At 38.4% G+C, this 27,764-nt stretch overlaps 1 protein-coding gene across 20 annotated transcripts in view; it reads right to left on the reverse strand.

Annotated features, from left to right (window-relative positions):
* Positions 1–27,764, reverse strand: part of ARVCF (ARVCF delta catenin family member) — a 305,859-nt gene that overhangs the window by 168,672 nt on the left and 109,423 nt on the right. For 14 of the 20 annotated variants that reach the window (XM_068911528.1, XM_068911536.1, XM_068911526.1 and 11 more), the window contains one exon: positions 24,417–24,482. Coding sequence is in view for 5 of the 20 variants with exons in the window: in XM_009666718.2 (XP_009665013.2) it covers positions 8,074–8,311; positions 14,307–14,408; positions 24,417–24,482 (406 nt within the window). In the remaining 15 variants the exon portion in view is untranslated. Of the gene's footprint in view, positions 1–8,073; positions 8,312–14,306; positions 14,409–24,416; positions 24,483–27,764 lie in introns of those variants that run through there. The other 6 variants (XM_009666718.2, XM_009666716.2, XM_068911517.1 and 3 more) reach the window with 2 other exon arrangements.

Here is a 27,764-nt window from a genome sequence, read left to right on the forward strand (position 1 = left end):
ATCCCAGCAGAAAGATGAGCAGCAGGAGTTTCTTGAGCTCACAGTGATGCAATATGCCATACTGTCACTTTGGAAAGACAAAAGGCTGTATTTGAAACACCTGCAGTAATTCCAAGAGAGCTACCACTGCCTGAGTTCCTATAAGGTGCAGGCTGGCTTAGCAACACTGCGTTAAGCAATCAGTACTTTGCCTCCGAGAAGCATCAGCTCCTTGCTCCCAGTTTCCACCATTGCTGAGCTATCAGCAAAAGATCCTACTGTAAACCAGGAGTTGCCGCTTTCATGGCAATGGGACAGCACCAAGAAAGAGGAGGCAAAGGCTCCAACCTCAACTCACCAGGGACCATTCCTCACATATCAGAAGCCAGAGACCATGCCTCACGCACGGAGGACACTATGTCTTCCTAAAAGGCAGCTGAGTAACGGCTCCTGGTTCAGCTCCTAACTTTGCTGGGATTCAAGGGCACAGCAAACATCTCTAAGCTCATAGTGAATTCTGATCAAACAACTCAGAGACTCTTTCTCCTATGGGAATCATATTCCCACTCCCCCCTGCCCAGAGTTGTCCTTTGAATAGTTGCACATATGCTGTAGCTGAAACCTGACCCAGGTCATTCCTAGAAACTCAGTAAGACTACTCATGCGTACTGAATTTACAGGAGCAGGCCAGGGGCATAGCTAGTGCATGTGTAACTGCACAGTGATCTATAGGCCAAAAGAACAGGAGCTGAATTACAAAGATAGGGGAGCTGAGAACAGGGTACCAGCAGCTGGCTGGAGAACAGGCATGATATGACTCCTGACACCAAGGTCTGTCCTAACCATACTGTGCCTCTGGATCAGAACATGTAATTCTGTGATCTCAGCTGGTTTTATAGAAGAATTAGGACCACCCTGAGAAATCCTTTCACATTTTGCAATCTGCTCAGTACTAGCAGAAATGGAACATGCCTGGATTAACTACCCATGAGCTCTCTCTCAGTATGCGGCATTGTAACAGGACATAGTCCTGGATCACCAGGGAACTTTAATGTCTGTACCTGACCTTACCTGTGAGGAAAAATGCAAGTCCTTTTCCATGCCATCAGACCGTTAATATGAGCATACATATGTCATATCACAAGAAATAAATGCTCTACAGCCAAGAGGCACTACAGACTATAACTAATTAAATAAAACTGGATACACTGGCAAAGATAGAAATGCATTCTGCATGAGATGGAGAGGAAAAAAAGGAAGCTGATGACTCAGTACAGCTCAGAAACCATTTTTTGGTTCTTCTCTGCATACATTCAAATAGATAAACAATTCTAATGCATCTACCTTCTTAATGTCAAAGCACTGGGAATGGTCCCTATACTCTTAACAGTCCATATTGCCTCAGTGTAGAGCAGAGAATCTCTAACAAGTGTAATGAAATACACTTATATTAGCAGAGTTATTGCTGGCCAAAATGTAACTTAGAAAGGTTAACGTGATGGTATTTTCTTAGAAAAGCAAGCTGAGGTTTTTTTTTTTTTTGGTAATTCTTGCCATGCATTCTGCTGCACTTTTCAGTTCGCCTTTTTCTTGAAACTGACCCTCAATTCACAAAAATGTCATTTTTGGCAGAAGTCAAAAGTACTTCAGATTAACATACAAGACTGAAAAATATTACTGCTTAATTATGGCTACAAAACCTCTCTAAATACGTAAATAAATAAGGAAAAATGCATTTGTTTATTTTTATCAGGTCTTATTTCTCTGGAACATGAGTTGCAATACAAATGATACAAATCTTAAAAATGAAACTATCTTAACCATGAGCTTTGTTCTATACGCTAATTTTTCTTGAACAGCTAGAATCACACGTGGAGAGTGGAGAAAGAATGATTTTGATATTATTATTATTAACTTGGTTGATTACTGGCATTTCACGATGGTCTTTTGGGGTATTATTTCTTGGGGTAGGGGGTGGTGATTTTTTTTTTTTTTGGCAGGGGTGTTTGTTAAATGAAAAAGAACCAGTTTGTGATCTCTTTCAAGTCTCTGTTCCCACTGACTCTCTGCCTCCCTCTCAACTTTTTTGTCAATACTTTCGTTAAATGCAAAGCTAGGGAGCATTTGCACCAACACTATATATCAATTTATGAAAAAGTAAGGTCACACATCTATCTGTGCTGAAACATATGAAAAAATTTCTCATCAGTTATAGAGGTAGGACACTAAACAAGATAGAGAAATGTGGGCCTGTGTTTATTACCATTCTGTTTAATGTGTGCATAATCAAAGCAGCAATAGGAAAAGAAGGGCTCCAAAACCTCATTACTTAAACTATTTAAATAGTTTTTTCCTGGTTTGTATATAATATATTTTTTATTTTGTGTATTTCCTTAGTTTAGATGCAACCATTTTTGCACTTTTCTAACTTCACCACTTTCAGGATGTCTATCTATAAAGGAGAACAACGCACACATATGAGTTAAAAGGTTCAATTATAACAGTATAAATAACGACACTAGAAATCATTCTAATTATATTATTTCAAATTCAAATCTGTAGTGAAACAGTAAGCTAATGCCAAACCACTGTACAGCAGGCTTCAGTGAATCATTAATAAGCCTTTATAAATGGCATAATCACCAGCCCCGTTTCAGAGGAATCCTTCTTTCAGTTAGTCACTGAGGGACCAAATTATTGTGCACTGTATTACAAAAGGTACAAACAGGAAGCTCAGTTTGGTCTCCAACACGGTAGTCATGCCACGTTAACTACCGCATTGGCACAGACACACTCAGGGCTGGCTCTGCAAGGTGACGAGTGAGAAGCTTCTGTAAGTACTAGGTGTAACAGCTACAGAAATATCAGATATCAAGTTACACCCATCAGTTATCACATCATCCGGATTCTGCTTGATCTGAATATTAGAAGTTTTAGCCCATACAACAAACACACTTTTACCACCAGAATCTCACAAGCCTGATTGTCTAGTGTGAAAAAGCACTAGAGAGTGACAGGAGGAAATCCTCGAAGCTGCTGGCCTAACGCCGAGCCAGAGATGTATCAGTGAAGCTGGCTGGATTGAGGTTTAAAGTTAAACATGATCCAAAGTCTGTATTTTTTTTTTTTTTTGGAAATAAAATAAGCTACTTTACCTAAGCTCTTAGGCGAAAAGAATTGGTAACTTAAACTGATTGAATTTATGGTTGCCATCCTAGGTCTCTGGACACATGTCGTTGACCGACAGACCTTCCAGGAAACATATTACAGAATCTATATAGTTGTAGTTTAGTCACTATTACTCCTCAGCAGTCTTTATGCATTCTGTGGTATCAGGACTACATTACAGCGTCCTTCCTGTTGGAAGTACTATTTACCGTGTAAAAAGTATTCCATGAAGTACAGCGGAATTCTAGAAAACTTGCATCAAGAGTACCAATTTAAAACCACTAGGTTTAAAACAAAAATATCATTCTAAGAAAAAATGTACACCAGGGTGAATTTATGCTGATAGGCTTTTTTCATACCAGACTCTGTAAATAAATGCATACACACACACACGCATAGAGTGCTATATTCTACATGTCCATTACATTATACTAACATATATGCATACTCCGAATCTCCATTTTGGGTATAACCTCTTCCAGTGCCTCTTAAGCCAAAAGTACCAAATAACACAATATGATCCTTCTTTGCACCCATAACTGTAAGCAAAGATCTGGTTTCTATTGTTAATACCATGTTATGTTTGGCAGCTTACATACTTTTCCCACCTACAAGAGGGGGGATCGTATCTACCTTTTGTACAACAGCTGGAAACCCTTTTCAAACCCCCGTTGGACACTGCAAGATCACCAAAGTACTGTCGTATTATATTTGTTGGCAAAATAGGATTACTGAATGCTGTACTTTATTTTGATTATGAAGCATTAACAGGAATGGAAATTGTCAATGTGTACCAATGGGGAAGGAGTCCTTGACTGCAAACATTTTTGTTCAGCTCCCCAGCTGATCAGAGTTGACAGAGCTTCTTTAAAACCCATGGAGCCATGCCAATTTAAACCAACTCAGGATATGGCCTTGGAATTAATACGTTTCACATGCCTGATGTTTTAATAAAAGAAAAAAGAGAATATTCTTTATTATTAAAAAGTTATGCTCTGAATAGTTAACTATCCAGTAATAATATTGCAGCTTTGTACATTCTGCCTGTATAGTACATACCCTACACACATGCACTTTCATATCTTCACCCTGTCCAACTTTAGTTCCCACTGTGAGGAACAGCAGAAGGCTGATCTGAAAAGAAGTGAAATAGAGCCAGGCAGATTAAACTAAATCCCTCACACATGAAGAGTATTAAGATTTATCAAGCTTGTAAAAAACATCATCACCAGAGACTAACCTTGCAGAAGACGCACGATAGGTGCTACTCGCTAGTGACTTAGCAGCTTATTGGACTACGCCTGCATTGGTAAAACGATAAAAAGGCAAAGTCTGTCTCTGCTGCCAACACTCCCACAGCCTGGGATATTAAAACAACAAAAAAATCATTTTTTACATTCTTTTCTTTTACTGCAGAATTTAGGAAAGCAGACATAAGGACACGTTAACAGCCAGATCTGCTCTTTTTAGTACAACCGGATTTTTACTTTCAGTAACAAATAGCCATGGCCAGCCATGCGGCTCCCACCACTCAAAGCCAGAGGTAGTAGGGTACTCGCTCAGGAACAGCATTAAAGACTGCAAGGATTTTTAGAAGATTTTTTTATTAACTAGATAAATGCTCTATGATTAAAATGTCATTAAAGGTTACATTTTCACAGTAATGGAAAGGTTTTCGCCAAGTACCTAATGAGCTTTTGTCCAGAGGGTTCTTAGTTTGGAAAAGCACTTTGACTACTTCAAAAACCTACAGTAATATATATCTCTTCTAAAGCTTTTCCTTAAAGGGCAGAGGATAGAGTATGCATTTTCAGCTGGGGCTTTGGATCTCAAGTGTTTCCACTACCTTGCCATGCCTTCCAAAAGCTCTAGAGTTGAAACACCCTCCTTCATGCCACTGGTATACACTCAGCAATGCACTCTAATTGAAGGCAGACTTAAAGACCCTTGGAAGCTACATCTGATGCAAGTTCTATTTATCCACTTATTCAACAGCATTAACCACATGCAGCATTTTCTCCCTATTCACCAGAAATGGTGCTGGTTAACAAAGCTAATGGCCCATATGGCTGAAGCTGATTATTGCCTATTGCAGGAAGGAGAGATAGGTAAAAAAGCCTCCGCACAACCTGAAGGTTTGGCAGATGCTGCTTTCTACAAAGGGCTATGAAAACACAGGTGCTTTGGCCAGTACCTCAATAAAAAACTAGCATTAATGGCAGAGATTTCAGCAACCTTTAGGATCTCTTATTGTGAGGATAGTATCTCCCAGAAACCCCTTCTCTAGGAAGAAAATTCTCATTAAAGAACAATCCTAGATATTTCTAATTAATATCTGAACAAACCATTAAAGGTTTGGTTAGGTTGTTCAGAGAACCAGTTTCTCCCCTTAACAACAACCCTAAGATGCTTTTAGAAAAATCCCATGCGTTTTCTTAATTTAAAATTAGTAAATCTATGTACACATCTTTTGGGAACGAAAGCACACCCCTGACCTCATTTGCAGATCTGATATTTCTTGTTAGGGGCCAAAAGATAATATTTTGATGCGTGATGCCATATACACTCCCATCAAATGTCAACAAGTGCATCGAAATTCACCTGAGTCACTGTGTAATCTAAGTTGACACTGAACAGGCAAAACTCACTTTCTACTAAGTGCAATGAAGGAAGTGGCTAAATGTGCTGCCTAGGACAAGGGGATATTGTTACAGAAGGAGTTTAAAGTTGATATTTAAAAGAAAAAAAAAGTGTGGCTGGCAAAAAATCCAGAATGAATTAGAATAATTTGCATAAGACCTTGATTTTGTCTTCTGAGGACTTCAGGAAACTATTACATTTCTGGCACATTGCCTCTATTGTCTTTTCCCTTTTCTAAATTTTTTTTAAAAGGCTTAATTTTCTTTTCTAAGACGGGAAGAAGCTTGGGAGCATGTATTACAAAGAAGTACAGAGAGTGACTCTAATAACAAAGCCTGGAGTACACACACTTCACTGACAAATCTCTTAGCCAAAGTCCACTTCAACAATCAAACAACACAGAAAACTGAAGCCTGGTTGCAGAGGTCATTAAAAATCACATGGCACTCATAAAGTAGAGTTAACCCTTGATTCTTGCCCTAATTCCAGGATAACTATAATACATACAATCAATCACCTATAGAGTTTCCAAATGCAAAAGCTACTAATGGGGTAATTTTGTACTGTTACTTAAAACATGAGGCTGAATAGGGTGGACGTAGAGATTAGTCAGTCCTCTCTGAAACACAGTTTTTCAGCGATAGTTCCATTTCACTAGTGAGTTTGCAAAACCTACAGATAGCATAGTATAGACTGCCTTTTGCTTTGTGTACTCTTGACAATGAAATACAATATGTAATAGTAAAGCCATAATCATTATATATGCTAAGTAAGACTGAAGGTACAAATTTCATCCTTCATTTAAACACCATTAAATTAATTCTAGTAAGTCACAGAGGAATTTGGCCCTCAGTACATTTTATGAAAATTCACTGATATAACCTTACACTAATTCTTAACTGTGCATGTTTAGCTAATCAACCATTTTATTTCATATACAAACTACCCTAAAAAGCTCAGCACTAATTATTTATGAACTGAAGCCCTTTCTTTTCCCAAAGCAGCAATGAGCTGAACATATACAGATTCAGCCTGCGGTCACTTACAAGGGCTATTTTTCCACAAGTGTCATGCAGACCCCAGCACCTTAAACTCTTCTAGAAAGTCTTTTAGGAAGTGGTTAGACCTTAGGCCGTAACACTGGAGAAAACTCATGCTTCATCAATTTTGTGGCTAAGGTATTTCACTCTGGAGCTGTTAATCAGGCAGCTTGCACAAATTCATTCAGAAAAGGTGAGGGTGAATTTGTCCTTTCCTATAAAAAATACATAAGCACATTTCCCCTCTCATCAGCCCTGCTGCTAATCAAGAGGGTAACAACCTGCAGCTCATACCAGCTAATGTCATACTTTTAGCCCAACCAGCGCAGGCAGGTCCTTTCACATGAAGTCCCATACTGAAACAGCGACATGTACAGTAATAATATAATAATATAACATCAGGTCTGCCCAAATGCAGCCCAATGCATATAGAATTGTAAAACAGCCTGGTATAATTGGGAAGCAACTCTTAGAATCCCCATAGTCTGGAGCTCCTCTCCGAGCTGAACGGTGTTTTCTTAGGAAACAGACCTTCACAAATAGTACTATTGCTTCTGCATGACTTACCTTGCATGTCAGACTGATTTGCTAGTTTAAGGAATTTAGAGATGTAAGTAGTTTATCATTATACATTTAAACAGTTAAAGAACATCATATTTCAGGCAAAACAATATCTGGAAATCTCAAGCTATCAAGAAGCCAACAAAGTTTGCGTCATAAAAATAAGTAAGTCCATGGTTTGAATATACATGGGAAACAAATTATGAAGTCCCCCCTATACGAACAATAAAACTTCACAGGAGGGAAAACCCTACTTTTCATGCTGTTTGCTCTATTCAAAGTCCAATTGATTTCTAATGGGAAATTTCCTTGCTACAGAGATTATGATTTAGCCTTGGTTTTAAATCACCAGAACATTACTATACTTGTAGCCAGTGCAAAGGTTTAGAGGAGGGTGTGAAGATCTCTCTTTATGGTTTAATATTCAGAGATGCATACATTTTTACAGAGTATCCCATGAGTTAAGAGGAAGTAAGAGCAACATCTGAGTCAAAGCTCTGAAATCTGGGCTATTAAACTGATCAGTGCAACATACCAGCTCTGGGATACTGGTGCTTCCCCTTGCATCACAAGCTATGGACTGAAATGCGATGACAAACAAGTTAGGAGATGCACCTGACTTTCTGGGATGGGAAATTCTGGAGGAGGTGAACTCTAGCAACAGGTAAGATGAGCAGGCTGTTACCTGCAGTACAAGCTGCTGCCAGGCGGTTGCCAGTGGCTGACCATTGCCAATGTTGCAAATGCTCATTCGGTCTGCCGGCTGATTGGCACGCTCAAGTTGCAAGGAGACATTGCGCCGCTCTTCCTCGAGTGCACGGGTAAGCCGCTCGAAACGAGCCTCTTGCTCCTTAACAGAGGCTAAAATGCTGGCAGCAGACCTGATATCATAGTCATCCATGATTGCTTTGAAATGCTCCTGCCTGTTAACTGACCAGGGCAAATGGAAAGGGTTAGGTAAAGGGGTGGAGAGGGCACAGGTCAGAGGTTAAGAACAGAAATGCACATTGTTAGTCACCCTACTAAAACAGTGTTCACTCTAGAAAGCAAACTATACCGCTCTTTGAAAAGACTTCATTTCCATCCACTGATTTGATTTGAAATTAAAAGTAATTAAGCCAAGGCTTTGCTGTTCAAAAAAAGAACACACGCTCACCTTGGGCAGAATTCCTTTGATGTGTTTTCTGAAATTGCTCTGTCTGACAAGGGGTTTTCATCTCTCTTGCAAAGCTAATTTCACTGTGCAAACAATAATGTGGTTAAAAGAACTATACGAAAAAAGATATGAGGAACACAACCTTTCTCACTACAGACACCTGGAATTTTTGCCTTTTACAGGGTAAATGAGAAGTATAACATTTTTAAAGAAAGAAATTTCATGGTACAAGAAAAAACAGTTGTGTCCATTTTATCCAAGTGAATTGAAACCCCTAAATTTAGCAAGCAGTGGCTGAATATAGTTTTCATTTTTAAATTATAGGAGTACACTGCAACATGGAAAACATTTTTGAATGCAGACAGTGCAATTGCAGTTGCAATGTGTTTGATGATTTCAGCATGGCAGCCAATGAAACAGTCCTTCATGCAGCTGTTTGCTAATAATGTAAATGAAGAAAACAAAAACCAAAGCCAAACATCCTCCATGGAAAACACACAGGACTGCTTGTGTCTCAAATTTAGGAAAAAAAAAAGAACTCAAAACCCAGCTACGTGGGGTATATCTTCTGCCTCATGTCTTCTCTAGTAGGATTATGAAGTATTCCATTTAAAACCCTATCACCATCTGTATGGCCTGTGCAGCAAAATTCGCCACCAATTCCACAGATATAACATATGAACATCAGTTAAAAAGTTTTCCTTAAAAATGCAAAATCAGCAACATAATACAGGCTTGAATAGTGGTTTCCATAGAATCCTTTCACTAAAGCTGAACTGGTAACTAGTTTACTACTATTTACTAGTAAACTACTTATTGCAGCTCTAAGCTGAGCTCACAGAAGGCAGTATTCTGAATTCAAGAAAAGTTCATATTCTATGCTAAGAGTAACAGTAGTTAGAAATTGTCCCTTCATGTACAAGTCAAGAGGGATACTCCCTGCTACGAGAGATTATTTGTTTTCCATCTATCAATAAGAATTTCTGTGAGTGCTGGTATCAAAGTCTGGTTTCCTGCTGCTTTGCATCTCATGGTTCATTGACTTTAGGCGATGCATGCTCTGGACTCATAGTTTTTTCCATGATTGATACATTTATACAGTTTCTCTCCTGTGTTGATTCTTTGCTGGAAAATGGTAATGTCACATGTTTTGGTGCTTCCATAAGAGGGATACTATTAGTTGTTAAGCTGCATGCTTTTGCAGTTTGTAGGAACTTGTAAGTAACCCTGTAGTCTCTTATCTTCTGTCAAAATTGGTTGAAATCAGCCAACAGACCCAAAAGACACTAGAGGCAGAGGAAACAGACTCCAAAGCAATGACATATACCTTTATTTCATAGGAAATTACCTGACAAGTACTTCTGTTGCTCCACAGGTCATTGTTAACTGCAAGGGAGTTGCTTTTGAGAGGAATGGGGGTAACATGAAATCACATTGTCCTGGACAAGGACTACTATGTATTTTTCTCATAATGTTTATATATAACAATGATTTGAGCCTTTCATGTCTACAGACTAGTAAGCATAAGTTATTATACAATATAAAGGCTTTTCTTCTGCATGCACTGATTCCATTTCTATTAATATTCTGGAAGAAAACTGAAAACCATCAAAGGGTTTTCTAGATGTTACACTCTAGTTAGAATATAGACCAAGCTGTCTGCTTCAGAAATCTTCTGCTCTGAACCTTGTTTTGCAGTGCTAGATCATTAATAGCATACAAAACCTTCAAACAGTATTTTAATTTCTGCCAAGAAGAATCACAACTATGTAGCAGGATAGGTTGACTTTCAGGAAGTCCATATAACATGGGACAGTACTGTGCAACTCACCTGCCACACCACAGCATGACTTAGCCCTGGCACAGTTACTTCCTGGATGCAGTCTGGCTCATGTGCAGCCAACTTGCATGTGCCTGCTTCTGTGCTCCCCTGCTTTGCACAGGTGGAGACAGCTTGGTTTGCTGTCTTTCCTCTCAATAGTGCAGACATGCTCACAGACTGCTTAGAAAGAGTCTGAAAGAAGTGGGACTTCACAGACCCAGGCATTAGTCACATTCCGGGAAAAGCACACGTGGGGGATGGAGGGTTGTGTTTCTGAATATATATTTTTATTTAAGACAGCTACCTGGTCACTGATTTTCACTGCTGTTATCCTAGAGCAGACTGAACAGCCTGACCTCAACACAGATGCACATATGCCTCAGATGAGGGGAAGCTCCAGGCTGTAGAAGAAAGAGTCAGAACGGAGCAGGGATTAACGAACAGAGAGAGAGGCTCCGTAGAAGTGCTGCAGAGCAGGCACTTTCCTGAGTCACTCCCTGCAGGGACCCATCTTTATCTGTGGGGCCACGGCAGGCCCAGCTAACCTAGCTAGGTCAGTCAGGTGACTGAATTAGTGAGAGTAAGAACTTAAGTGGGCAAAGGCACAGGTCACTGGACCACTCTAACACAGCCATAACTACTTCTCTTTATAAAAAGTGAACAACTTACAGGTGGAATCATTCTCAGTGTCACACAAAAAGGAGAGGATTTTAGCTATCACTACAAAGAAATCTGATGTCTCTACTAAAGCTTGTGTTTGTTTCTTCTTTTCCAGCAGTTTAAAAATACTGAATAATGTTTTTAGAGCTTCAAGTGGATTGTGCTTTCAAGGCACAACTCTGAGGCAGACAACGGTGGTGGGTCCCTTCTCAACCCGACATTGGGAAAAGCTTTGGCTTTCTCAGTTCCACCAAACTAGGAGAATATATCTGCATGTTCTCCCCAGCTTCCTCAAGAGGCCACGGCAGTACACGGAACTGGCCGGACTCCACAGCCATCCCCTAGCTGGTACTGTGGTGGAGCACAAGGGGAAGGGATATCTAGTGTTCCTTTTGCCCAGCTCCTTGTGTATCCACTCAGGACCAAGGGTCTTAATGCAGACAAACAACCTGCATTAAATGGAAAACATTAGACTGAAGAGGACTGCAATCCTACATGCAAAAAAAGAAAAAAAATTCCTTTCTTCTAGTTCTCTTAAATGCTAATGGTGCAGTGCACAACAGCAGTCAGTCCCACGTGCAGTGCTCAGGGTGCACAGATGATAAGGGTTCTGTAATGCTGTTCAGTAGCAGGGCCATTTCCTCTTGCTGACTGTAGGTAGTTCATCTGATAAGAAAGAACCTCCTTTGTTTCTCCAGCCCTTACTATGCTAATCTCTCATTATAAACATTGCAGCTTAGTTATACTTTAGTTAGTGCTCCTCCAACTTAAATGTAGGCTATGAATTTGATCTTGGATCTATTCATACCAGATGAACTTTTGGCAAACATCCAACCCAAGATGAAATGCTTCTTTTGCAAGTTAACTGATCAGTAGACCCCTCTGGAAATCCAAATAAGTAGTGGATTTCATTAAAGGAATTTCCCTCCAAAAAAAAAACAAAACACCATAGTTTGAAAACTGACTTAGACATCACAGAGGTAAGCAAGTATATACACAGCAGAAGGAAACACAGGCACAGCGCTGAAATCCTCAGCAGAGGGTCAGAGCTGAGCTCTGATGGGAGGTTAGCACTGCAGAGCTCATCATGCGTGCTCTAATAATTTATTGTTTCCTCATGGGGACCAGAGTTTCATCTAAAACCAAATCCTACAAATTAAGCTGTCTCAGATTAAACTTAAGGATTTAGAAAAAATCTCCTATTTACAGAAAACAGAAATGAACCTCACATGAGAATACGTAACTGCACACCTCATTTGTTTGACCTGTGGATTATTCAGGATTCCTTGTCTGCACCAAATCAGCTCTTTCCAACATGGAACTGTGATAGGACATATCCAGTCTTCATTACCTTTTGGGGGACAAAGTGGCTGGATGCTTCTATGGGCTATCTTCAAAAAGTGAATCAATTAAGAATAGGGGAAGACGATGACAGGATGTAAACTACAATAACTAAATTCAAAGCAATGCATTCCCTTTAGAATAGATAATGAAAGTTTTCATTCTAAGGAAAATCATTACCAACAGCAGCCTGAAAAACTGAAAGCACCTCCTGTAATACTTGATTCTGAAGCAGTAACAGCTTTAATAATAAAAGCCACAGTTGATGATTGAGCTGATGTACAACTTTCAAGTCACATTCTGAGAATGTGACAAAGATCTCATTCAGAAAATTCTTAATGAGGTATAAGCACTTGATGCCACACATGAGAGAATCTAGAAAAATTAAGTACTATAAATGGTACAAGTCTCTAGAGAACTACAGAGATCTCCGTGCAGGAAAAAAAGTGTAAACCTCCTTACAGCCATCAATATTGTGCTTCTTTCCTCTGTGCAAAGAAAAACATAGGCAGAAAATAAACTGTATAAATTTTCAGATGTACAATTAGTGACCATAAAAATCCTGATTGCTATGCAGAAAACAGCAGCAGGACCAATAACTGCCTTTTAAGAACCATTGGCCAAAGACAGACTTATGCATTTCAAATGATTTATTAGCAGATAAATACTTGCATGCTGTTGATTGCACTCCCAATTATTTACTCAGGGTTTCAACAATTTACATGATCAGCAGTCTAGACTAGGGGAGTAAAAATCAACAACAAAAAAAGTAGTACTGACTCATAAGTTAGTTACTCAGGCTGCCACTTGCACTTTGCTACCATTTGCAAATAAATTAAAATACATCGAAAAGCCTATAAAAAAAAGAAAATATTTGACCTATAGCAGCCCGGTAAAGATTATTCCTTAGACTGCACTTCTAAACATAGCAAACACTTGCCTGAAGAATGTCAACGGCTACACCGACAGCAGCAAATCTAGTATTTCCTGCCTATGTCATTTTAAACACATTATTATTGTGTTGCATTAGAGCTGGAGCAAAATAACAGGATCTATTTTTTCTGATTGCTTATATGAAGAACTAATGCATCAAGTGGCCTCCTATAAGTCAATAGCTTAACTGCTCAGTAGGGCTAAAAATCACCTCTGCACAGAGTCAAAAAGGAGCCTATGCCTCATATCCCAGCATGTCTGAGTTTGAAGGGTCTTAAGAGACACTGACATGCCTAGGGTTACCTGGTCCTCTGCAAAATGTGATTTAGCTCTGCACACTAATTTTGCTACTATAGGATGTAGCTGATAGTCAAGAGTTCTCAATGAGCCTCTTGGATAACCAGGGTCAAGTTGTATGAGATTTTGGACTTATGTGCCCAACAGTCATTGAAAATCTCAAATCTCCTGCAATTCTCAAAGTATTCTGCCGGCCTAAGGCCATCAGGGGTACTTGGGTGAGCAGCGTTTGAAAAGAGTAGTGTCCACGAGTCAGCCGCAGAACATCCCAAAACCTTCTCACAGAAGGGAGGAGAGGCTCTCAGGGCACACAGGAGATTTCTCAGGTCCAATGGTCTGAATACTGAACATGGCTGTCCCGCTATCGCTCTCTCTCTGAACCCAATTCAAGGCCAATAGATCCTGCTAACAAGGAATAGTGCTCTGAGGAACAACAAGAAGCTTGTACATACAGCAAATCAGGAGCTGTACAAGCAAACATGAAAGAAAGCCTGTGAGCATGCATGGCAACAGTAGCTATGTGATTCTACAGGGAGGAAAACCATCAAAATAAAGCAAAAACAGGGGTTAAATAATCAATGGAATTGAAGCATAACACATGCTAATCTTATTTTCACGCTCAAATGCCACAATAGATGAGCAGCATTAAATGACTGTTATCCCCCATGCAGTATCAGAAAGCATGCAGAGAAAACCAAGCAATACACACCTAGTGGATTTTGGGAGCCTGAATGTTAAAGATGTTGTGACATCACCCACTAAGACTAGAAAAGTATAGACAAAGCAGGACAGCAGCCTTGAGCAGAACCAGCTATAAGACAGAGGAAAGAGAAGAAAATTAGTTGATAAGGTATTATGGCCTCTTTTGCACACAGTCATTTCCCAAGTTCTCCTTTCTGTTATATAAATTATTTATTATACTGTTTCCCATCCGATCTGGAAGAAAAAAAATAAACATACAATAATCAGAGAAGCCAATCCTCAAGGAGACTACTAAGGAAAAACCCACTGGTTAATCTGATTTGTTATCAGCAATCAATACTTGCATGTTCCTGGGGGAGAGTTACTGTTAGCATCTTAATTTGGGAAAAACTCTGGACTGCAGCGAGGATTTTGAACATTACAAAACTGGATATTGTGGCCAAACATTATAAAACATGGATGCCTAACGTGAAGTTCTTGGAAATAATAATAATTATATCAACACATAACTTTAGGCCCCATATTTGACATATAAGCCCCTAAATGGCTCAAGATCCTCTCACAGATATCTATTAGAAAGGGTAGATTCATTTCTAAAACAAGCATGCTGTACAATAATTTACAGCCACTTTGTTTTTCTACCTGCCTGTAATTTAATCCTATAGGAAATGTAAGTGAAAGCTCGTTTTTGGGTATTAGGTCTTGCTTGTAGCTTGGTAAATCTCAGATCTGTTTTTTCATAAAATTCCGCCTGTAGAGACATTCAGCACCGAAACTTCTCTGGGTCAGGGGTTGCACATTTAGTACCTGTTTTTGCTGGAGACCGTACAGAAAGGAATCCATTTCACTCAAACCATGGTTCTATGAAACAGTATATCCAGTTTTAAGCCTACCACCACATCAGAAATGCTGCAACCACATGGTATGAAATGCAGAGCCAGGACAAACTTACTTGGCTCGTTCAAATGTGTTAGAACATTTTTAAAGAGTAATTTTGCCCCAGAAGATTTTATGCTTGATCAGGTACTGTCTGCCTTCTTGAAGCCAGCATAAACACAGTTCCTTGCGTTTCAGCCAAATTACCAGAAATACAATCCTTTCTTTGCATGGATCTAATCTCAAAGAGCATGGAACTACTAGGTCAAATATATGGTTTTCCCTAAACTAACAGAAGTAAACCTAGGGCTCAAAACTCGCTAAATATAACAAAACTGTGCAAAGGTATGCCCAAAGATTAAAGTCAGGAGAGAGGGAGAGAGAGCGCGAGCAAGAGAGAAACACTAGATTTGGAGTAAATGACCGGAGGGAATAAATTAAGCATAATTCAGTTTCTACAGACAACAAGAGCAACGTTTTGCAAAACCAAATATACACTGCATGTAACAAATTCTGAATAAGTGCTTCACAGACCTTATAGTGGAATCTATCCTAAGTCCAGCTCCCCTTGGTGTTGCTGCTCTGGTTGACTGAGTTTTAATTTGACCCTTACGTGGCAATCGCCACCAATGAATAGCAATGAGGAATTCACAAAGAAAGCTATTTCAATATAGTTCTCTCATAGGCACAGACAGACATACTGTGTTGGTGTCAAAAGAAACAAAAAAAGCTGGTTAGGTTTTTTTTGTTCCTTTGGACAGGAGCAGTCTGTGAAACAAGGCTTCAACTACCAAAGGAACAAGGGCAGAGGAAATGCTAACAGGAAAACTCCTTGAGAAGGAACTTTGGATCTTAAAAGTTACGTCAGTGAACCCTGCAGCTCACCAGTTCTATTACTGCAGAAAAAAGTGAATGTAAAATATTTGAGAATTTACATCAGGAGGAAATTTCATCCAATCAGTAGCAGGAATAATACCGTACCAGAACAATATACTGCAATCTGGTTTTGGCAACACCAACACAAAGAAGCCAGACACACATACATGGTGGCACAACAGTAGGCGCAATACAGTTCCAGCATTTTACTCACTACAGAATTGGCTCTGATCAGGAGCAACTTAGTATCTCAGATCTAAGTATAACGATTCCCAGCCTGTATAAAGGAATTAGTACTCTAATTAGCTTCTTAATTAAAAGCATTGAAATTATATTGTATTAATTTATAAAAGACATAATTCCCAGCAAAACAGATAAAACATGATTATCTGAGTCATGCCCTAAAACATGTTCTTACATGTATCTGTCTAGTAATGAGAGCAAGGGATAGGGAAATGGGATTCTTAGGTTTTGCTTTTTGGGAGGAATTTTGTTTTACACAAAGCTCTACTATAAATATATATGTTGGAAAGCCTTGGGCAGGTCACCTAAGCTCCTTCTTGTTTTGCCCAAGTACAGTAGTTCACATGGTAGGTTTTCATATTTGTAAAGACACTCGACATCCTTGATCGAGGGAGAGTCTAAGTAATCTTTCTTCTCATTATACTAATTAAGAACTTGTTTGCTTCATGTCTATACTCAGAATCTCATGTATGAAATATACTTGACCAACAAAGTACTCCTAGTATAGATACAACTTCACTGGCAAAGCTGCATTTTGTATCACTGTGATGAAGCTAGCTTTAATACGCCTGAACAAAGCAAATTTTACAGCAATAGTTGTACTAACATCCTTGAGTCCCATTTTCAGCAGAAATCTGTAGTGCAGATATCACTGTATTCCATCCTTTTAAATACAGAATTTTCTTACGTCTAATATAGTCTCTCATGGATTCACCAGTGGGTGTTTAAACGACACCAATCACGATCTTCCTACGGCTTCTCTTAGGAACTGATTCTCCACTTTAGCAGAGCTCACTTCCAGGATTTTTTCTGGTTTTCCACCTAAACTTTTGTGCAGTGTTTTCAGGGCTTGGTGATAGTGGGCTTACATAGCTTTAATTATACTGTAGCTCAATTTCCCTAATAAGATACATTTCTATTGCTATGGCTTACTCCCAAATGAAAAGGAAAATTAATTATAGCAATACAGAACACCTTTATAACAACTGCATACATATAATAGCACAACTAATTCAGTACAGCATTAAACCTCAAGTTGAACTATTTTTACAGGAGCAATTTTTAAGTATATGTTTTAGCCTAAGTTTAGTTGGGTAACAATTGGTAACAATTTCCATTTCTTCTCAAAATTTATCATTTATAGACCAGAACAGCATAACAGTACATCTCTGAAGCAGAGGTCTTGTTCTCCAGGACCTAAGAATTTGTCTACACTGAGAAAACTGAAGTCTTAAATCACAGAGCACTTGTTATGCCATACTTCCTGCAAAGATCAGTGTTTGCGTTAATTAAGCATAAAATAGCGTAGCGAAGTGGCATCATGTTACCTCACACTTACTAAGTGTCCACACTAAGGTTTAATGAGGTATGTGAGGGACTATAAATTCACACTGTGTGCTGTAAATCCTGTGGGTAAACAAACCCCCATTTATATTTTCAAATGAGTATCTAGGTGGAATACTTTTAAGAAAAATCTCGCACACATGAAAAGTCTACCGAGATGGCTAAATTCTGATTTTAGTACAAGCCTGTAGAACTTGGAACAATAACAAGAGATTTTTCAACTGTCACATTCATGTCAGTATGTCAGTGAGTGTTAATTCTGTTAACTCAGCCATGACAATTGAAATATTAACATCATTAATTATTTCACTCCCAACCTAGAGAATCAATAATTTGCACAACTTAATTTCTATTTATCTACTTCAGTGCTGCTAGTGGGCAGCATTTGGGAGCATTTCTTTTTCCCCTCAAATCAAGAAGGCAAGTCTGAAGTGTCCAGCTGAGCAGAATGGCACGCACAAATCGCACAGAGGGAAAGCCAGAAAAAAAAATCAGAACATTGTGATACGCTCAGCAGCAGATTTCAAAGTAAAATGAAAAGTAAAGTAAATTCCTTTTCCGTAATACTGTGCATTCATGCACATGCCAATATTTACATATCCCTAGATTCTTTGATATTTTTCTATAGATTTTTTGTTTTGTTATAGAATTAAAATGCAATCTCTATTGGGACAACATTCATATTTGCTATCATTTTTACTTGGAAGTTAAAGCTTGAATGAATGAGATAATATTTTGCCATCTCTTTTGGAATATGAATAGCACGTTTGCTGCTTCTCAAACCTCTGACACCTTTCCTTTGTGCCTTGGATCTTTCCAAATGTGATTGCTACTGACTTGATTAGTTCACAGGCCAATCCCTTTAATGCCCTAGAACACATGCCATTGCATCCTAAAGCTGCTGCATGCCATTGATTTTTGAAAAGTCTTCCCCACTGAAATCAATAAGGAGCTCTACTTAAAAATGGATTGTACTTTACAGTCCCTTGCTGATTCATGTATATTCAAGTTTCCAAGTATTCTCATAGCTGCTTTTAGCAGCAGCTATACGTACCGAGTCTTCTTCACTTCCTCTGACCCCAATTTGATTCTCACTGACATCAATAGAAGGTTTAGCCAGCTGTGCTTCCACCGTGAGCAGAAACAGACAATCTGTACCTATCCAGGCAAACTTGTAAATACTATAAAATGGTTACGGTGGAATTTTCTTAGAATACTGTCTTCCAAATAACTGGAAGAAAACCTCAAATAGTGGAGGTTATATGAACGCTAGATAATATCAGGCATTAAATTAAGTATGCATGCACTACATACAGGATATCTACATAGCACTGCATTGATGGACTGGGTCTGATCCCACTGTCAACAAAATTCTTTATTATAGAGGCTACCCTTGCAAACAGTGCCACCAAAAATCAGTAAGTCTATTCTTAGAACAAGGCTGTTTCAATGAGAAAAAGAGACATGAACATCAAAAGCAGCATAGTTTGTAAATTCACTCTGCAGTCCTTTCTAGTATTTTAGAGCTTGGCTTCATTAAATAAAATCCAGTTTGGCTGTAAATAAACCAATCACCTGACTAAACTGTGATAATACTAAAGAATTACTTCCAGAGAATAATTAAGGATTTCTCTGAACAATATATTAGTATCCTCGTTTTTCTTGGCCTCTAGATGCTTTGAGTTTTAGTAAAAGGGTTTCCATTGTAAGAGAAAGGCTATTGACAGCCTTGCAGTCTGAAGCTGTCTACATGCAGTGAATACAGCTGAGAACAGTCATATACTAAACATTAAATCTCAATTTTTAAAAATGCAGGAATAAGAGAGTCACTGGGTAGGCAGCAATTTCCATAGCCAGACCAATTTCTCCCTGACAAAACCGAACTAAAGCATTACAGCAGGGCTGGAAAATATTGCAGATGCTCATAATCATCTTTTCACAGATGATTATGTGAAAGATATTACTGATATTATTGTAGTATCTTCTAACAGTGGTAAAATAAATTACAAAATGGCAAGCAACAAACATCAGGACAGTTATTTGGTTAAGCAGGCCAACAGCCTGCTTCATTTATTGCAAACACTACAATAAAGTGTATTTAAACCAACAGACATTGGTTAGAAAATGGTTAGTTCACTATACAGTTTGAGGGGAGAGAAAGAAATCCATCTGCGACCCCACAAAACATTAAGTGTTTAAGCTGAGCAACAGATGTGTCAAACGACTTATCCCTACCATGAGGAGTTAATTGATGCTCTAAATAGTACTGTGCAGAACACAACAACAAAAAAACTTCTTAGTTCTCATATCCAAAGCACACAGGCTAGCTTTGCTTATCAGTAAGACTATTTTTATTTAAAGAAGTGAGCTTGTATGTTTTACATGTAGGTCAACACAGAGAGATAATTTGATTTCAGGCTATTGAGAGATTTCCTTCCTTCTACGTTTCAGAAGAGCAGGGCTGCATGCTGCTAAATGAGATCTGTAGATTACAGTAGAAGAAAGGCTAATAAAACTGCATAGCTACAGTCCTGGGTAACAACGGATGTTTTGCAATTCTAGGGCTCCAGTCTCAGGGTTTATGAGAGCATCTCTTATAATGCTTTTGAGATTAATGCAATTAAATGCATCAAAAGGGAAGAGATTTTTTAACCCATCTAAATAAAATAATTAATATATCCCTTATTTGTCTCCAATTTGACTCCAATAAACATTTGACTCCATTTGTCTCCAATTTGACTCCAATAAGCATTTGACTCCAATAAACAAATTGGCACTGCTAGGAAAATCACAGTCCCCGAGAGCTCAGAACAAGCATCTTACTGGCAGTTTTCTTACAGCTTACAGGAGAGAAAAAGAATCCTTCTCCTGTTTTTCTGAACATGCATCTTGCTTAACTCTTTCCTACTCGTATCTAGTGGTTTGTGTGGCTTCTCTATTGCCCCCACCATGGTACTGGCAATATCAGTATAAACAGCAAAGAAACAATGTCAATATTCATATTTAATTCTTGAAGCTACTAAATCAAGCAAATTTTATTATCGGCTTAACCAACCCCACTGCATTACTCTCCCTTATTTCAGCCTCTCTCATTGAAAATAGAGCCAGATTTAGACCTCACATTGCTTTAAACCAGGAATAATATCAATGAAGAGGAGATTAAACCAATATGAAAAGAGGAAAAGAATGAGAATAGAAGAGGAGAAGAGGAGGACCACTAGCTTTAATTCTCCCCAGTAACATCAGTCTCACGCTAAATGAACAGCTTCTTCCACCAGGCTAAATCTGGAAGCCCAAGGCACGAAGTTACACTACACAGACCAAAACTATGTATCTGCTTTCTTCAATTTTGTGTGTAGATTCAAAGATGGGATAGACAGACGCTTCACTATTTCAGTGTCTGTAAATTTAAAATGCAATCCAAGTTCATTTTACCCTTGTAACTTTAGGATGCAATCCAACTTTGTCCTGATTAACACTACAGCTAGTCCTGCAAGGCAAACATGCATTTGAGAGCTAATAATTAATATCTGAGTGAAATAAAAGTACCAAGCTCATCTGATGTCTTGAATAATCATCTGGTTTATGCATAAACACTATAAAGACAGGAAAAACAGATACATTTTAATTGACAGTCTCAAAGAGACCCATCATTCCATATGATGAATTTTGGCACATAAACATCTCTAATGTTGCCAACAGACCAATCTTTGTTACATGTTGCAAAAACATCCTGCTCCAGAGCATAACCGCCTGTCTGAGGGGCAGAAACAATGTCACAAGAACTGCCAATTAACTTCTGTGTTCTCAGGTGCAAGAGAGGGTTGCATTTTCAAAGCAGAAATCTTTACAACGGGTAAGCACTGAAGTTCTATCAGGCAAGCATATTGGCTTCTTCGGGATTATATTTACAGCCAAACTGAGCCTTCAGAGAGCAATGCTCAGGACATGTCTTGTTCATATCACTGAGTAAATCAAGAAACCATAGTAACCCCATTGATTAGTCCAAACTCAAAACGTTCTTTATTTATTTAGACCTTTCACTTGCATGAAACAGAAATACAGTGCAGTGCCTAGTCTGCAAGACTTGCCTTCATATATTTATCAAAATCAACTTCTATTACATCACTGAAAGCAGTGATTTTCACAGCTCAGACTAATATGTTCATTTTAAGACCTTTCATTCATTTGCTTTAAACTCTACCAGAATTTAAACACATGGTCTGACATTTTCTATGATAGGTGTTCCCTTCAGGCTGAATTTCTCTTCTAGGAAATTTTCAGCCAGAATAATTCAACTGTTTCTCATATCAGCATTAGGGAAATTTTTGTGCAAGTTTCTCCAATTAATTGCCCAGAAGACACAGTCAAGCAGCCTGCTATCAGTCAGCAGCCCTACAGCTGCCAGCACAATGCAGGGGATATGGTGTCTCCCTTCTGCTTTGTATGCAGCTCACAGGGTGGCAGAAGTCACCGCAGCCTTGCAAAGGATCTGCTGCTCATCAACATAACATCCAAACTGAACTACCAGTGATTCTGCCTCTTCTCTATTATTCCTTTCCTGCCTATAAACCCTGTCCTGAATTTGGCCTTATCATAATCCTCCATTTAGACTCGAATGTCTACTACATTGAGATTACGCGTCTTCTGTAGTATTGCTCCTCTTGGGCATGCAGTTCAGAAAGGGCAAGGGAAACTTAATGCTTCTGCTGTTTGGCAGCCAAGTAAAAGAAAGCAAAGATTGAAAAGTAATGCAATACATGCATGTCCCAGAGGATAAATTCAGGTTTCCCAGATAACCCTAACTGTGACATTTCCATGTTTTTGCAACTTTATTTCCACTACTTATATTGCAAACATCATTAACACTAAAATATAGCAGAAATGAATTGAGCCTTAAAACAATCACAGTCATAAGGAGTAATGATAGAGATGGCTTGTTCAAACAGGATGCTGAATGGAGTAAAAATTTGCCTTCTGTTCTCTTAGTTCAAGACCAGAAATTCAGTAGTTATGACTGGACACTGCTACCAGCCCTGGTAAAAATGTTCATAGTTGAGGTGGTGGTGCTTCTTCTGTCCAAAAACAAAAACAGTAGCGTATCACAGTCTTGAAGACTTTCAAGTGCTATGCTTAAAAGTATTCCTGTTGCTGCACAGTGGGCACGTGAGCCTAAGCAAGGATCTGATATAACTGAATCCCGAGACTGCGCCTGATATAAAGTCAGTAAAAACTGGCTAAAGTATTGCATTTGGGGTGACTATCAGTTGTCTTTTGAAAGATCATTTTTCTTCCACAGAACCATAGTTAGACACTGACCTCATCTTATTTTTGTATCTTATGTGTCCTTTGATTAAATCTCCTTGTTTTTTCATAGCTTATGTTGTCCATCAATAACAGGTCTCCTTTCCAGGAACGTACTTATCACTATTGCCTACAGTTATTTGGAAGCAGAAATATTTCTTCCAGATCATTAACATCTGCTTCAAGAACCAACTTTCTATTTAAACCATTCCTTTTCAATAACCATTTGTTCATGACTCTGCTGAGGAGTGGGGAAAAATAATAAAAAAATTAGATTCTGCGTTAAGTGTCTAGCCACTTCAAATGTTTAAAACAAATTCCCTCTATTATTATATCAAAACCTATTACTGTTAAAACCGGAATGTCTTTCAGCTATAATAAACACTACTTTAAACTCATTTAATTACATTTATATAAGTAACAGATATAAGTGACAGAGATAAGTAGCAAACAGAACATAGACACTAAGCACAATGTAAACTCTGTTAAGAATACTTCCCACAAACAGCTTGAAAACTTTATATGGGCTATATACACCTTCTTCAATATATACCTACACTTTCTGACATATATAGAAGGGACAATGTTTTACCCCCAAAATAATCAAATGAGAATGGAAAGAACTTTCAAAAAAAAAAAAAAAAAAAACAGAGATTTGAAATCAAAGAATTATTTTTAGAAGAATGCTTGGCTGAAACTATAATCCACCTATACTGAGAGAAAGAAAGCAGAACATAGAAATCAGTAATATTTCAGGAAAACAAACAGAGTGCTTTAATATTTAATTCCGTTATTCAACACCAAGGCCCCAGAGTTAATGCAAAGACACACCAAACTATTGAGGTGAATTCACAGTGGCTGAAAATGCTGCTGGTCATCCTCTAAGCAACCTGTCAGAAAGAGGACTGGCCTTTTGATCTCAAGACAGGCTTTATATGTGATTGGCATGGAAGGAACGGAGGGAAGAAGGACACATCATTGGGAGCATGACTCTCACTGCAAAATGATAGTGATACAATTGTGGCTGCAGGAAGAAGTCATACATACAGCAGGACACATTTCCTGCTCTGGCCGGGGTGGTATTAAAATAAATGAGGATTTCCAGGGGAGGAGGAGATGGCAGACATGGAACAGGGATGCTTTAAATGAAAAGACAGAAACTATTCTTACTTAGCACTTGAATTTCAATATCACCTCAGCTCTCAAAATAGTATGGTATTACAGAGGTTCATGTCTTAGTTCCACAGTTTTAATATTTATCATGGCTATTTCCTTTTTTCTGTTCTTCTCTCACCCTACCAGTATTTTAAGAATAGTTTAATAGGCCTTTACCAGGATGTAGAGTAATGAATGTCTGAGAGGTTAATGATAATTTAAAACAATAAAAGGGCAATGGGTTATAAACATAATAATGACAAAGCAACAAATTACTGAAGAGGAACAGCGTATGTAAGCACCTGCAGAATTACAATACCTTTTATAGTGGTCCTTTCTTGTAGTGGCTTTAAGACAGAAATTCTCCCTTGGGTTGATGATAACTCTGTCAGAAAAACAAAGAAACATGACAAAAATTACATTTTTATTCCATGTACTGGGAGGAGGGTAGTATGTTTACATAACTGATAACATTTACATAATACAGTGGAAATCCATCAGTTGTAGGTGCCCTTGATCTTCCTTCGCAGCCTTAGTCATGCTGGTGTTACAAGAAGGTGATGTTCCACCATCACCTGAGATGCCAGGAAAATCCCTCAGAACTTTAGTACAGAAAGTAAGTAGCTACTCCAGTCCTCTTGATTTCTGTCCAAGTACCACCCATATGTGCATGTGTCAAACATTTGCATACTTAGAACTTCAATCCAAAATATAATTAATTTACCATTGAATCATAGATTTAAAAGGCAAAAATGTTTCCTTCAACAAAATTATATATTTCTGATGCAAGATGCATTTCTTTGAATCCTAATTTCTTCAGCTTTTGTCTCATAACATGCATATGGCCACCTCCTCCAAGTAGGCTAACTTCATGTATTTTATTAAAACGTTCCCCATTTTTAAAGGAAGAAAATAATTTGATTTACGTTTAGTGTCTCATGGTGCAATCAACAACTACTGAAATAATCCTTTGCTTGATTTATTCTTCTTCCTTTCTCACCTGCATTTTTTCCTTTAGTTGTTCAAGGTCAGGAGGACAGGCAGCCTGAGGCATTTGCCTTGAGTTGGGACATGCTGGTTAAGTCCCAGATCCACTATAGCCTTCATGTATGGCTGTAGGCTATTTAACCTTTTCATATCATGTAATCTGGGAAGAGACCCCATTTTCCTACCTCACAAGATCTTGTAACAGTAATACAAAAAAGACCACCCTACTCAAATCACCTTTAGCACTGCACTACTTATATACTGCAAGTATCCTGATAGCATTTGATCAAAATACAAATAATAATAATACTGATATAGTAATAAGGAAGATAGTAGGAACAATTATATCTGAAATAAATATTCCCACTGTGTTGCCTGCTCACTCTCTTCCCATTTCTCCTTTGTGAGATTTACCAGATAGGAGTCTTAAGAATTTAAAGCAATATTTAATGGCCATGTATTTGCAACTGAAGACATACAAAATCTCAAATTCTTGGCTGGAAAAGATGTGCCGCAATCAAACTCTCTCTTTTGCTCAAAAGTCTCTGCATAATTGCCACGTGCAGGAGGACTGAACGCTGATGTTAGAATCAGTTCTGAGAGAACTGTGATTAGCTTTCATTCTTTCTTCATGCTACTTTTATGCTCCCCATAATTTAGTGCTTTGAGCTCCTCTTATTCTGCAGAGCATCACCTTAGCTTTATAGCAGGTTGGCCAATAAAACATGGTCTAACATGGTAGTAAAAGCAAGTTTAGGACTAGATTCTGAGAATGTTCTTTTTTTTGGACCTTGATACTGAGGGTCAACATTAATGTATAACTGTATGGTAGAAAATAAAGTTGCAACTTTCTGAAGATGGGTCACTCTTCTATGACATAATCTACCAACATCTGAATTTTAGACAGTTTGAGGTTAAGCCAATATTTTGCAAATAGCAATAATAATAATAAAAAAATAAGCCAACAAAGACCTAATATTTTCCACCAAGTTAGTGATTACATTTTTATGTTTCAATGGAATATACAAGTCTGCTTATGGGAAAACTAAGCTGAAGCTTATGAATCTTCTAAATTCCATTTACAGACAGACAAGGTTCAATACAACCATTCTCCATTCTTCTCCATTCATTCCAAACTTAGTGAAAAAAAGATCAGATTTTGAAAGGAAGAAGAGGCCTGAAATGGCTGAAGTAGGAACACGGCGTATGTTCAAAATCAAAAGTTTAAGGAATGCTTTGCTGCTAACTCTAAAATGAGGAAGATGTAAAAAAAATATATGTATATCTCATATCATTTGTCTCTTCAGATAAAAAATTATTTAAGAACCTAGCATGGATAAATATAGGTGATCCAGACAAGACTACGGGAGGCTAAATTGCCAATACAACATATCCATTCTCTGGATAAAGCAAAGAGAGGGGTCAGCAGGACTCTGGATATAATTCAGAATCACACGGGCTACCTCCTCCTGCAGGATGGGCACTATCTACCTTGCCTCCTGTGAAAGCAATGGTCCATAACATGCCCTCTGGGTTACAGAAAATCAGCTGGATCAGCTAACGTTGACAGACATCCTCATCCTCGTCACATTCACATGGGTGCAACATTGCTGACGTTGGAGAACCAAGGGTTGGTTTATATTGGCAGATGTGAGCTAAGAGCTTAAGCCCAAAATCCTGGACAGCCCAGAGCTTGTTGAAGCTCATGGCTATATCTCAAAGTCCCTTTCTCAGGCCTTGGCTGCTCTCCATTTGATAACACGATCTGTACCAAGGGGAGAGGGGTGAAGGGACAGAGAAAGAAATCATCAGCTCGCAGCACATGACATTTAATAAAATGCAATCTGTATTTCATTATAGAAATGCTGCTCCATTTCAGTGAAATACTTTTATCACATATTTTAATCAAGTATCTTACTGCTCTCAGATGAGAAAGGTGGAGAAAAATCTGTAATGCTTTTTCTAATTGCTTGTTCTCTCTCACTTGTAACTAATTACCCTAGTCACACTGTTAAGAGATTGAGCGTTTTTACATTCACTCACCAACTATTGTATTAAAAAAAGATAATTAGTCTCTAGTTCTAATAATTCATTCAAATAAATATCTTTGAAAAAAGAAGCTACGAGAACATCAAGACACCGACACTGCAAAACACATGAGAAAATCAAACATCGCAAACAACTTGCTACATTCAGTGACTCCTACAACTGCATCCCAACCATTACTTGTTCTTTTCCTACTCCAGTTAACATAATTAGTTATTAAAACTTCTTTCTAATATGGTGAGAATGTGAGAAGCTTACTGGAGTATAAGAAAGCTCAGGGCCAAATTTTGATGCTGCACCATCACAAGTGTACACAATAGTGACAGACAGCATTTTTACACAAACAGCATGATGGAAAGTAACGTAGCAATCTGACCTACCATTCCTTTCTTCTAAGGGCTTATTTTGCATCATCTGCTAAGCCTGGACTGTGCTTTTTCATACACTCCGTCATACCCTCTTGGATCCTTATTCAGAAAGCTTCTGAACACGCACCGGCTACTTGAAAAGTATTACAGGGTAACCAGTTGTGAGATGCAGCCCTTGGAAAAGTAAAACATGGCTAAATCCACAGAATTCAGTGGACTTGACTGTCCTGCGGTTTACACAAAGACAGTGCGCTTAGTGGTGGCAC

The sequence above is a fragment of the Struthio camelus genome, chromosome 17 (genome assembly GCF_040807025.1).
Source record: "Struthio camelus isolate bStrCam1 chromosome 17, bStrCam1.hap1, whole genome shotgun sequence".
NCBI classification, from domain to species: Eukaryota; Metazoa; Chordata; class Aves; order Struthioniformes; family Struthionidae; genus Struthio; species Struthio camelus.